This window comes from Dermatophagoides farinae, chromosome 6 (genome assembly GCF_024713945.1).
Source record: "Dermatophagoides farinae isolate YC_2012a chromosome 6, ASM2471394v1, whole genome shotgun sequence".
Lineage (NCBI taxonomy): Eukaryota > Metazoa > Arthropoda > Arachnida > Sarcoptiformes > Pyroglyphidae > Dermatophagoides > Dermatophagoides farinae.
The window spans coordinates 959,489-972,148 of record NC_134682.1 but is presented as its reverse complement, the minus strand read 5'-3'; the positions used below and the strand labels follow the sequence as shown (position 1 = coordinate 972,148).

The window sequence follows — 12,660 nt, the reverse complement described above, 5'->3', positions numbered from 1 at the left end:
AATCAATTGACGATGATAATGATAAACCTATTTTTTTTTACTTTGGGCGTGTGTGTGTGTGTCAATCTAGTTTTTTCTTTTCTTTTAGCACAAACTGATTGATTGATAATCATCACACAGTCAAAAAAAAAACTTTGTTTTGTTTGGTTTTAAAATTAGAATTTTCCAGTTTTCACCGTTGTTGTATGATGTTGTAACAAACAAGAAAACAAAATACCGGAGAATAATAATAAAAAATAAAATAAAATATTAATGATGATGATGATGAAAGGGGAGGAAATGATTACTTTTCGGGCGGAAACCAACGAAACATTGACACCATTCATTCATCTATCAATCCAATTGTGTAAATGATCGCCCTAAAATTGATTGTAAAAAAAAAAAAATTTTTTTTTTCATTTATATTGCTTTCGGCAATCATCGATCATCATCATCATTACATTGAATCAAACAAAAAAAAAAATTTTTCTTTTGATGGCCAAGTTTTTTTTTTAAAAAAAGAACTTTCATCGGAAATTGATGATGATGGTGATCGGATATCACTAGAAAAAAAAATTTATTTATTCGGTCATCTAGTCTCTCATCTTTTTTTTCGATTTCATATGTATGTACGTCTGTCTGTCTTGTGTATTTTTTCGGGTCAATTGTCCCGTTTCTCTTTTTTTTCTTTTTCACTTACTTAAATTATCGTTATATTACCCGAATTGTTGTTGTTGTTGTTGTTGTTGTTGTTGTTCACTTCAATATCTCTTCTTATTGAATATAAAAGTTTTCTTTTTTTCATCATCTATCTTTTTTTTGTGCTGTTTATCCTGTCATTTCTCTTGGGGATTTATTTTTCTCAATCATCATCATCATCATCATCATCATCATGATTCATGATGATCGAAATTCAAATTCATTGGAAAGAGAATGCGCGTAAATATCAAATGAAACTTTGCTTTTTACCAAAAAAAAAAAATAAAAATAAAAATAAAGATGCTATCACCGTTAGCCGGGATAATGTTTGAAAGATTTTTTTGGTTTTTTCAGGCCATGATGATTGACCATTTTTTTTCTGATGATGAATTTTCAATTTAACCACTACCACAAAAAAAATACCGAAAAAAATAGCCAATGTATTGGTCAACACAATGATGATGATGATGGTCAACCAACACACACAGATTCATTTCTATATATACTACTAGCATTTGAATACAAATGTACAATCTTTCTGATATATACTACTACTACTACCACAACTGCTAGAAGTATTTGTAAAAAAAAAATTCATTCACAAATTAATACTACTACGAATTTTTAAATTATAAAAAAAAAAATGGTGAAATAGGATATTTTTATTCTCATCACACTCACACTTGTATTCTGTGTTTACATATTCATCTATGTTATACACTTGCTACTCGAATCTTCGAACCCGTTGTCGTTGTAGTTGTTGTTGTTGTTGTATAATAATTTTTTGACGCGTCAATTCCTTCACATATATACAACAACAACAACTTTTAACATTTAATATACATATATCCAATAGATATATATTTCTATCCACTGTGAACAAGAATCGTTAAAGAGATGTGAACCAGAACAAGGCAACAACAACAAAAAAAAAAAAATAATTCCCGAATTTAAATCCCAAAATTCTGCTACTACTACTTCCACAATAACAACAACAACAAAAAAACCACGACGAATTCTTTTCCAAATGATAATCATCATCATCATCTAGTCTATGTGATATTGTTGTTGTGTTCCAACTATGTAACGAGAATTCTTGATTCTATCTAGGGTTCATTCAATTTCTTCGATATGATATAGTCTGTAAGTATATCTACTACTATCTATTCTTTTGAATACAGTGCCGGGTATATTCTTTCACTCTCTCAATACACACACACACACATGCATGTACATTATTCAAACAAATTGTGTTTGTATGAAAATCTAACGAAGAATCCAACGAACTCAAACTTTTTTTTTATTGTTATTGTTGTGTTTGTGTGTGTGTGTGTGTGTGTGTTTTATGTACATCATCATCATTTACAAAACTCATCTACACACACACACACATATATATTTGTCAACTACAGAAAATAACATCAACATATAAATAGTGAGTGTGAACTTTACAAACAATATATATTCTTGGTTATTATTATTTCTTGTACCTTCTTATTATATACAACAAGCTAAGCTAAACTAAGCTAATAATTCCCGGTCCCAAGAACAACAGAATTTGATCATTTCTCTACCCAGCGAAAAACAAAGAAAAAGAGAATTAGAATTTTCCTCATTCATAATGTGAAAGAATTTTGTGCATGTGTGTGTGTGTGTATGGCTGTGTAGCGGTCGAAAACAATGGCCGAATAAATAAATAGAAAGAATCAAATTGAAAAATAAGAAAATTTCGGCAAATTGTAATTGTTTTGTGAAAACTTTTCATTTTCTTTCTCTTCGGTTATTGTGTGTGTGTGTGTTGGTGGTGGAACAGCAACAACAAAACAAAACAAATCAAAAAAAAAAAGATTCAGATTCATCACGTCGATTGTGCACTTGTGTACTGCTACGAGGAATATTTTCTTATTTTCAGCAATTTTCAATCATTTTTTCTCTTGTTTCATCATCATCGTTGTTGTTTTGTTTATGTTTCGCCCATTTTTTTTCTTAAAATTTGATTTAATTTTTTTCTTTACATTTCCATTTCATCCAAAACTTTATTCTTTTCATCATCATCATCATTGGATTGTGTTGTGTGTGTGTGTGTGTGTGTGTGTGTGTGTTTGAAATTCAATTTTCACCACCACCACCACCATCATTATTACTTGTTTCACTTTGAAATAAACAAAAAAAAACATTAATTGTTTTTTTTCATCGTCTTTTCTTGCTTTCTCATTATTGAACCTTTTTTTTGTTATTATTGATTTTAAATCAAACAAAAAGAAAAACACTATTTCGATAGTTTCGTCATCAATAATCAAATTGTGTTCGGTAAGTCATCATTTTTTTTTTTAATTTCAAATGTCAATGTTCGTTTGTATGTGTTGATTGCACACCCTTTGTACTTTGGCTCATTGGTTTTTTTCTTTCTTCAAATGATGACTAATTTTTTTTTTGTTGGCGTGCAACATTTATTTTTTGCAAATAAGACCTTTTTTGTGGTTTGGTTGATGTTAGTCATGATCAATTTACAAATGTCATTTTTTATCATCAAAAAAAAAAAAAAAAAAAAAAAAAATTTGACAAAATGATGTGATCTGATGACATTTGGAATTTTTTTTTTCTCCTTCTATCATCATATGAAAAAAAAGAATGTTAATGGATGTCATCATAATCATCGACATCAACACATTGATCTCAATTTTTTTTTTGTTTTCAATAACAACAATTTTTGACATTTTTTTCTCTCGTTTGTTTGTTTTGAAAACATTGATGATCATATCTATAGATTTTTTTTTTTTGGAATTCAATTTTTTTCCACCCTAAATCATAATCGTATCAGTATATAGAAAAAAACGACTGATGATGATGATGATGGTTTTTTAGACATGAAGGCGAAAAAAAAAATTTGCCTTTAATTCCAATGATGATGATGATGATGATGATCAATATTTGAAACATCAACCAAATAATAATAATAATAATCGGATTAGAATTTTGTGATTTTTTCTTTTTGAATCGGATAAATGATAGGAATTTGGAATTTTTTCAGAATTTAAATATGATGATGATAGTTGGTGAAAAGAATTGCAAAAAAAAAATCTGCAGAATTTTCAATTTTTCATCCGGAAATGAATTCTGACGACTTGTGCGTCATCATCATTTGATTTGTTGTTGTTTTGTTGATATGAAATCAAAAATTCTCTTGTTACAATGTAACAACAACAACAACATTTGTTTTTGTAATTTAAAATCAAAAAAATGTCATTCTATTTGTGTGTGTGTGATCGATTTGATTGAATATTTTTGTTTTTCCACCCGTTTTGATTTGTTTAGTTTTGTTTTTTTTTCTTTACATATTCCATTTGATTGATCAATTTGATTAATCTATCAATTGATTGATTGATCGATTGGTTATAATGAAATTTATAATTTTTTTTTTTTTTGGTTCACCAATCAATCCATTTGAATTTGTTTTAATTTATTCAAGTTTAGTTTTGAATGTCTATTTTAACCCAAATTTTCTATTTTTTTTCTTCATAAATCTTTTCACATTTCCGTATTCCATTATCCCTTGTGCTTGTGCATTTGATGATGATGTGATCTAGATTCTTCCATTGGTATCCTATTGCGTTTTTTTTTTGTTTTTGTTATTATCAGCCCTACAACAGACCACCACCACCACATGTTGTCATCGTTTTTTTTGTTCGTTATTGTCTGTCTATTTTTCTTTGTTTGTTTGTTTGTTTATTTTGTTTGAAAACCAAAACAAATAAATAGTAATGGATCCTACCCAAATGTAAGTGTTGTTTCCTGTTACCTAAAAAAACACACCTTTCTTATTCATTGTCAATTTTTTTTCTTTTATCAATAATAATTTTTCGTGTGTTTGACACTTGAACTTTTCCACATCCACTATATTAATTATCACCATCATCCTTTTCCTCTTCCAAATGTGTGTGTGTGTGTGTGAGGACTTTTTCTTTTTGTTTCTGTTTTCAATCATCATCACCTTTTATTTCGTAAAAAAAAACAACAACAACAACAACTAGTATAATTGATCGTAAAATCAAATCAAAAACAATCGATAATCAACATTTGATCAAGGAAATGGTGGAACAAATTGAAAGGTTTTTGTTTTTAGTTTTTAGTTTTTTGTCGCCTGCTGCATTTAATGCTGTGTACTGATGATGGTGATTGTTGAATCATTAGATTATTATTTTTTTTTGATTTCAAAACTACTGTTACTGCTGACCACCGGACAATTTTGTAATTGCTTTTGATATGCTAGAAGTGGCTAAATCTTTAATTTTTCTCTCTCTCTCTCTCTCTCTCTCTCTCTCTCTCTCTCTCTTTTACACTTTTATAACAAACTCTGTTTTTTGTTTTTTTTTATTGTTGTTATATTTATTATGATTGTCATCTTGTCTGTTTTGTTTTGTTTTGTTTGTTTGTCTGTCGATTGATCGATTTGGTAAATATATTTTTGGATCTTGCAAATCTCTCTCTCTTTTTTTGCTTTTGCTTTTTGATTTTATCTATGACTAACTAACATTGCTGTTGTTGCTTCTGTTGAAATTGCTTCGAATGTGTTTGTGTGTGTGTGTGTTGGATGACTAGAAATAGCTTTGTACCGAATTGATGATGATGATTTTTTTTGAGAAAAAAAAGATGTGATCTAATAAAGTTGATTTTTTTTCTTTCGTTCGTTCGTTTGTCTATCTATATATAGAACATATCGTTATATTGGTAATAATAACAAAGATAATGTGGTTGATATTCAAAATATTGATGTAAAACATCATTTGATACATGAAGATGATCAACCACGTTTAATATGTTCAACATCACAACAAGAATTTCAAACAATTTTGTCAACATCTAAAATGATGGCTACAGATAATAATAATAGTAATAATATGGATGGACAACAAAAATCATCATCGACATCAATGAATGATCATCAACAGGATCAGAATTTGTCAACATCTAATAATCATAATAGTAATGAAGATGGTAATAATGAACAACAACAACAACAACAACAAAATCCATCAACATTATCTGCAACGAATACATCAGCAACAAAAACAACAACAACAACGTCAAATAATGGCATATTAAATGATGTGCCAGAAAATGCTCAACTAATATCACGACAAACACAACAAGTAAAAACACAGCAAGTAAAAACGATAACAAAAGTTTATACAACACGTGAAATACGTCATATTGGTGGACCATCAACAACGGATGGTCAACCAATCGAACCTAGTAGTAGTAATAGTAGTCAGGTTATAGCAGCTACAGTATCTGTTTCAGCCGCTGATAATAATAATAATAATAATGGTGCCAATCTTAATAATAATAATAATAATCATATGAATAATAATGATTCATCATCAACAAATGAATATAGTAATTTTCCTGGACCAAAAATAATGAATAATAATGGTCCATCAGATCATCATCATATTGTAAATAATCACCAACAACAACGGCAACAACAATCGAATAATAATTTTGATTATGATAATCATCAATATGATCCTCATTATAGCAATACAAATTTTCAGAAATTACTTCAACAACAACAACAACAACAACAGCAACAACAACAACAACAACAGCAGCATCATCATCAAATGGCACCAAGTCCTAGTCCAGGTTCTGGTTCAACTGGAACAACTGGTTCTACAGCAGCCGCTCCATTTGTTGTTAATGCAAGAGCAATATATGATCCATATGCACGCAATAATCAGGTATGATATATAAATAATAGAATGATGATTGTCATGTTTCATTGTTTTTCTTTTTATTCATTCGATAAGATCGGATATCAAGATTATTCAAATTTTAATAATTATCAAGATTTAGCCGTACATCATGAAAATCAAAACGGTCCAACGAATGTTGTTGGTGGTGGTAGTGATCATACATCTGCATCTCCACAACCACCAATACGAAGACATATAGCTGAATTGTCGGCTGGTCCACCACCGGGCACAGTTTATGGTTATGTTCCAGCGGCGGCTAATCACAATTCGACTATACAAATACCGATAAATGCTAGTGCTGGTGGACCACCACCACCAGGTGTAATGCATTCACCATCGGCAGCTATCTATGGAAATTTTGGTACCGATGATGCACCTCAAGGTTATCTAGATCGAAGACAAACTTATGATGATACTAGTGGTCCGCCACCAGGTACTGTTACATATGGTCAAATGCCACAGATGACAGCAGCCATGTATGAAGATGCTGAATCAGCATATCAACATCTTCATGCATTACAACAAGCTGGTATTGCTATGGATCCACAACAAGCAGCTGTATTTTTTCAAAATGGTGCCGCCGTTTTATCTGCTGGTGCTCCAGGTGGACCTGCAGCTAGAATTGGTCCGATTCCGGGTGGTGGTGGTGGTGTTGCTCCCGGTTCATCTGCCGTTACAGCTATCGGACCTGATGGTGTACGATGGCGTGATCCAGATTTACATGAAGTGATTGAATTTCTAACTCATCCAAACAGTATCGTTCGAGCCAATGCTGCAGCCTATCTACAACATCTTTGTTTCATGGATGATAGTATGAAAGCAAAAACAAGATCGTTAGGTGGTATACCGGCTTTGATAAATTTACTTGCTCAAGATGTAGCCGAAATTCAACGAAATGCATGTGGAGCACTGCGGAATCTCAGCTATGGTCGCCAAAATGATGAAAACAAAAGGGCGATACGTGCAGCTGGTGGCATTCCAAATCTAGTAAGATTGCTTAGGAAAACAGCCGATAATGAGATTCGTGAATTGGTGACTAGTGTCCTATGGAATCTAAGTTCATGTGAAGATTTGAAAAGACAAATTATCGATGATGCATTACAAGTATTGGTGTCGACCGTGATTATACCACATTCAGGTTGGGATCGTAATAATCCACAACAACAACCATCACAGGTTCAACAACATCAACAACCTATCTATTGGTCAACAGTGTTTCGAAATGCTTCTGGTGTTGTACGGAACATTTCTTCGGCTGGTGAATATGCTCGCCGTCGTCTTCGTGAATGTGAAGGTCTTGTCGATTCATTATTGTTTCTAGTTCGTGCAGCTATCGGTAAAAATGATATGGATAATAAATCGGTTGAAAATTGTGTTTGTATATTACGAAATTTAAGCTACCGTTGTCAAGAGGTGGTCGATCCTGATTATGATAAACATCCACCAGGTGTTCAATCACCAAATTCTAATAATAATATTTCAAATACATCATCATCATCATATTCATCATCACCATCAACACAACAACAAACATCTGGAGCATCACCATCATCATCAACTTTATCACCATCCTCATCATCATCATCAAAAAATTCCAGTTCATCATTAATGGGTGGAATCAGTTCGAAAGTTGGTGAAAATATTAGCTGTTTTGGTGGATCAAAAAAGAATAAATCAAAAAGTGGTGGTGGTCATCATACTATGTCACCATCAGTTTCAGCATCAGGTCTAGGTTTGTTTTTTTTTTTGTTTGTTTGAAATTTCTTTTATTGATTTTCAATTTTTTTATTCTGTATAGAATCAAAAACAGCTAATCTTTCTTTGAATTCAAATGGTCCAAGAAGTGGAATTGAATTATTATGGCAAACCGATGTTGTTCAACCATATTTGGCATTATTATCCGAATGTTCCAATCCAGAAACATTAGAAGCAGCTGCAGGAGCTATACAAAATTTAGCTGCCTGTTATTGGCAGCCATCAATCGATATTCGTGGTGCTGTACGTAAAGAGAAAGGCCTTCCTATTCTAGTTGAATTGCTTCGAATGGAAGTTGATCGTGTTGTTTGTGCTGTTGCCACTGCACTTCGGAATCTAGCCATGGATACTCGAAACAAAGAATTGATTGGCAAATATGCACTCAAAGATTTAGTTTCAAAATTACCTGCTCCATCAGCTACAGGTATTCCACTTGAAACTGGAACCAGTGATGATACTGTCGCTGCTGTATTGGCCACACTAAACGAAGTGATTGCTCGTAATCCAGATTTTGCCAAATCAATGCTTGAAGCTGGTGGTATGCAACGATTAACGTTGATCACTAAACATCGTAATCGTTTTTCCAGTCGTGTTGTTAAATTCACATGTCAGGTATATAAACGAGATAAACATTATTGTTGACATGAATAAATTGATTTTATAATTTAATTTTTAGCTATTGTACAATATGTGGCAACATACCGAATTGAGAGATGTTTATCGAAAAGCTGGATGGAAAGAATCTCATTTTATTATATCACAACATTCAACAGCCACTAATCAATCACGTACATCGACAAGATCTGTGAATGGACCAAGCGCAGGTAATCAACAACAACAAATGATGATGACACCATCACAATCAGCTATGATGATACCACCATCGACACCTACATCGAATGGAGCTTTACCTGGTTCAGGATTCTATCATTCAATCAGTGCCAACAATACATTGAGTCGTCCAATGTCAACTGTTGGTGGTACGAAATATGAAGATCATGGCCATTATCGTGGTGTTGATGGTAGTGGTGGTGGTGGTGGTACATTATCACGATCTGGACAACATCATCAACAACAACAACAACAACAATTGATGGCACAAAGGGTTTGTATTTTTTTCTAAATATCATTACGATGATATTTATTTGTTTCCAACACTATACACATAATAGATGCATGAAGAAATGCTCATGTCCGATATGATTGATGGTCGTAATGTACAAAACGGAACTCAGACATTAGTTCGTGCACCAATTGGTGGTGTTCCAATATTTCCACCTGGAACGGTATGTATCCATTTTTATTAGTCTTTTTTTTGCATGTTTCTAATTATCGGCTGTGCTTCGATACAATTTATTTATAACCTGACTCTTTCTTTCTCTTTTTGCTAATCTATTTCCTTTGTCCGAATTCTGTTTTGTTCTTTCTTTATCTTTGTTTGCTCGTACTCATTTTCCTTAAAAGATGATGATAGCAACAAGTGGTGCTTCAATTCCAGCATCATCCACATCGGGATGTATGGCTGCGGCAGGAAATATGAACATTCCTAACACATCTTCTGCAATGATTAATCGTGAATCACAAGCGATCACTTCGACGGCCCAAAATGATAAATAATAGTCAAATATTCGCTTTTTTATCTGCTTGCTCTTTTGTCTTGTTTCTTTTTTTTCATTCTATCTCTGTTCTTCTATATTCTCTGTACAACATGCTCATTATTCTGGGATTTTTTTATTTTTTCATCGAAATTTTTTTTTTTTTTTTTGATTTTGTCTAACTCATATTCATATATATATTTTGTAGTTACCCGGCGAACCTGTATACGCTCAAGTGAATCGTGAACGTAAACGTCAACAACAGCAACAACAATTAAATCAATTACATCGAAATTCACCAACACAATCGTTACCACCTTCACAGCCACCACCACCACCTCCTAATCATCCAACAAATGGTGATCCAAATATGAATCATTCACCAAACAGTAATGGTGGCCAATATCATAATGTTAATAATGTATTATTAGATCCAACCACTAATGAACCAATTTATCCTCCTTCAATGCCTGCTGGTGATTCATGGGTCTAATAATGTTTATGATTCAGAAAAAAATGGGTCCACACACACACACACACACATGTACATACATACACACATACACACCAAAGAAATGGAATAATGACGAAAAAAAAATTGTTAGTGATAAAAAGAAAAAAAAACATTTGAATTATTATTACAATGACCACATTTTCTCCACTACATATTATTTTACACAATCACCATCAATGGTCATATACTCGATATATATAATTTTTTTTTTATTTAGTGCCAATGAATTGATGTGTTATTTTGAATGTCTTTTCCACAAACACACGCACATACATTCAACATTATCAACAATCATCGAATAATAATATCCAAAGAGAAAGAAAACTTATCATTTCTGTCTCTATCTCTCTCATTCATGCATAATATTTGATTCTTTGAATTTATTTTATTTTTTTTTTTGTTTTCTGCTTTTTTCTTTTGTCAAAACTTTGAAATTAATCATCACAAGTCATCATAATTCTGTCCATTAATTTTAATAATAATAACAATCATTCAACAGAGAGATAGAAACAAAAAAAAAATAATCACAAGCATGAATAATTTTTTTTTGTATACTCTCCTCTGTCTATCACTCTTGAATGGCATTTTTTTTTCATCATCATTCTTTTAATGTTTTTCATATTTTTTTTTTGCCAATAAAAATTGAAATTAATTTCTTGAACAATAAATTTGGAAGTGAAAAAGTCAAAGAAGGAGAAATTCTTTCTCAAATAGAAAAATTAAATGTTAAAAGTGGTCCGACCTGGCTAATTATCGAAAAAAATTGACAAGTTATTCTAAATGCTGATATCCCTTTCGATGTTAGGGAATATGTTTTCCGGAAGAAAATTTGGTCAGCTGTTCCTTTGGCGACGACTAATGAAATTAAAAAAGAGGAAGATCAATCCGTGCAAAACATTTTAAAAAATAATATAATTATAATGCTGCCACAGCCGTTACGTTCTCTTTGAACGGTACAAAGAAAAGGAGAGCATCCGCTGGCTGTCACGTTGACGCGTATGGTGTGGTGTGTTTTGTTTTTCTTGTGAATCACTGTTATTTTGTTTTCTTGAAATAAAAGTTATTTTTCATCGTTCCACCGTTATGTGTTGTATGAAAATATAGTAACACAAATAAATTCACACAAATAATAGTTTTTTTAATAATAATAATATTTTTACAAACTCATTCAAATTTATAATGCTTTTAACAATTAATTAATAATTGAATTAATTGTAATATTTGACTTATTACAACATTATGTCTGTTACTTTAAACATCATTCTTATAGAAAGAACATCTAAAATCACAATAACACACACAACACGCTCGGTCACTCAACACCATTATAATGAACACCCAGAAAATGATGGTGATGATGATGGTGAAGAAACCGAATCCAGTTCTGAAGTAGATTGGAATGAATATTTCACTGGCCATGAGCAAGCAGTTATACATGAAGACTTCGAACTCGGCAGATCGTTTTTTGACATCGTCAAAGACGAGTTGCCATCGGAATTGTATTCGAAATTCATTGAATTTTGCAAATCGATAAATAAGTCGATTACAATTTCATATGACACAAGCCATATCATCATTCCACGAAGCAATTGGACAGTGTGAATCAAAAATTTCAAAATTTTATGACGAAATTTGCCAATTCAACATATCTTCAAAAAAAAACTGTGAACAACAAAGATCTCACATTTCGGACTTGTATGAAGTTTTCAGTCCATTGCGAAGAGATCTAAAAAAACTAATGGTAAGCTCTTGTAACATAAATTAGCAATTTCCGGTTTTAAAATTTTACCATTTAGGAGAATGGCTTAGCTGTTCATCGTAATGGCATTGAAATAAAATTAGGAGTATGCCTCGCTTTTGTGCTGGGTGACAATCTTGGCGTTTGCGAATTGTTGGAGATGAGTCGCAATTTTTCAAAGGGCTTTATGTGCCGGTAAGTTGAACTTTATGATTTTTTTCAGATTATGAAATTGAAAATTTTTTTTTCAAGTTATTGTGGCCTAACAAACAATCTTTATCTCAATGCTCGTTACACATCCTTCTAACATGCAACAACTTTTTTTATAAAAACTTTTTTTTAAACGCAAAAAATTGTATGGCAAACAAGAAAAATTTTAATGTTAACAAATTTTAACCGACTTTGTAAAGACTTTTGTCTATTCTTAAAAAAAATTATTATCTTTTTATTTTATTATTATATTGTTATTATTATATATATTATATTAATTATCGTCATATTGTTTATTTCTTTGTTCGAATTCCATCCTTCTGCGCAAGTGCTCTCTGTTATTTTAAAATAAATTGAATTGAATTGAATTGAAACAATCTTTATCTCATTCTATACTCTATAATGCTTATATTG

General features: G+C 31.6%; 2 protein-coding genes across 9 annotated transcripts; both read left to right on the top strand.

Annotated features, from left to right (window-relative positions):
- Positions 1 to 1,357: 1,357 nt before the first annotated feature.
- Positions 1,358 to 10,966, top strand: p120ctn (adherens junction protein p120). Of its 8 annotated transcripts, none has more exons than XM_075731665.1 (8): positions 1,358 to 1,821; positions 2,941 to 2,988; positions 5,390 to 6,419; positions 6,489 to 8,166; positions 8,233 to 8,801; positions 8,866 to 9,294; positions 9,362 to 9,475; positions 9,993 to 10,966. In XM_075731665.1, the coding sequence occupies exons 3-8, from the start codon at positions 5,544 to 5,546 to the stop codon at positions 10,275 to 10,277; spliced, it is 3,951 nt and encodes a 1,316-aa protein (XP_075587780.1). In that variant the 5' UTR covers positions 1,358 to 1,821; positions 2,941 to 2,988; positions 5,390 to 5,543; the 3' UTR covers positions 10,278 to 10,966. The 8 variants fall into 8 exon arrangements, with proteins under 8 accessions (XP_075587780.1, XP_046912545.2, XP_046912544.2 ...); XM_075731661.1 differs by lacking the exons at positions 1,358 to 1,821; positions 2,941 to 2,988 and adding exons at positions 4,271 to 4,456; positions 4,710 to 4,787; XM_075731662.1 differs by lacking the exons at positions 1,358 to 1,821; positions 2,941 to 2,988 and adding exons at positions 4,318 to 4,456; positions 4,710 to 4,787 and having other exon boundaries at positions 9,654 to 10,966.
- Positions 10,967 to 11,554: 588 nt separating this feature from the next.
- On the top strand, positions 11,555 to 12,421 carry LOC142597569 (uncharacterized). Its single transcript, XM_075731612.1, has 3 exons — positions 11,555 to 12,039; positions 12,095 to 12,231; positions 12,289 to 12,421. Exons 1-3 carry the CDS (start codon positions 11,854 to 11,856, stop codon positions 12,341 to 12,343), a joined length of 378 nt encoding a protein of 125 aa, XP_075587727.1. The 5' UTR covers positions 11,555 to 11,853; the 3' UTR covers positions 12,344 to 12,421.
- Positions 12,422 to 12,660: the final 239 nt, after the last annotated feature.

Bases quoted from the DNA above. Each gene is read 5' to 3' on its own strand.
- LOC142597569 (XM_075731612.1), top strand. From the start codon at position 11,854: ATGACACAAGCCATATCATCATTCCACGAAGCAATTGGACAGTGTGAA. The intron at 12,040-12,094 runs GTAAGCTCTTGT...TTTACCATTTAG, and splicing joins GAGATCTAAAAAAACTAATG to GAGAATGGCTTAGCTGTTCA. The intron at 12,232-12,288 runs GTAAGTTGAACT...TTTTTTTTCAAG, and splicing joins TCAAAGGGCTTTATGTGCCG to TTATTGTGGCCTAACAAACA.
- p120ctn (XM_075731661.1), top strand. The intron at 8,167-8,232 runs GTTTGTTTTTTT...TATTCTGTATAG, and splicing joins AGTTTCAGCATCAGGTCTAG to AATCAAAAACAGCTAATCTT. The intron at 9,295-9,361 runs GTTTGTATTTTT...TACACATAATAG, and splicing joins AACAATTGATGGCACAAAGG to ATGCATGAAGAAATGCTCAT.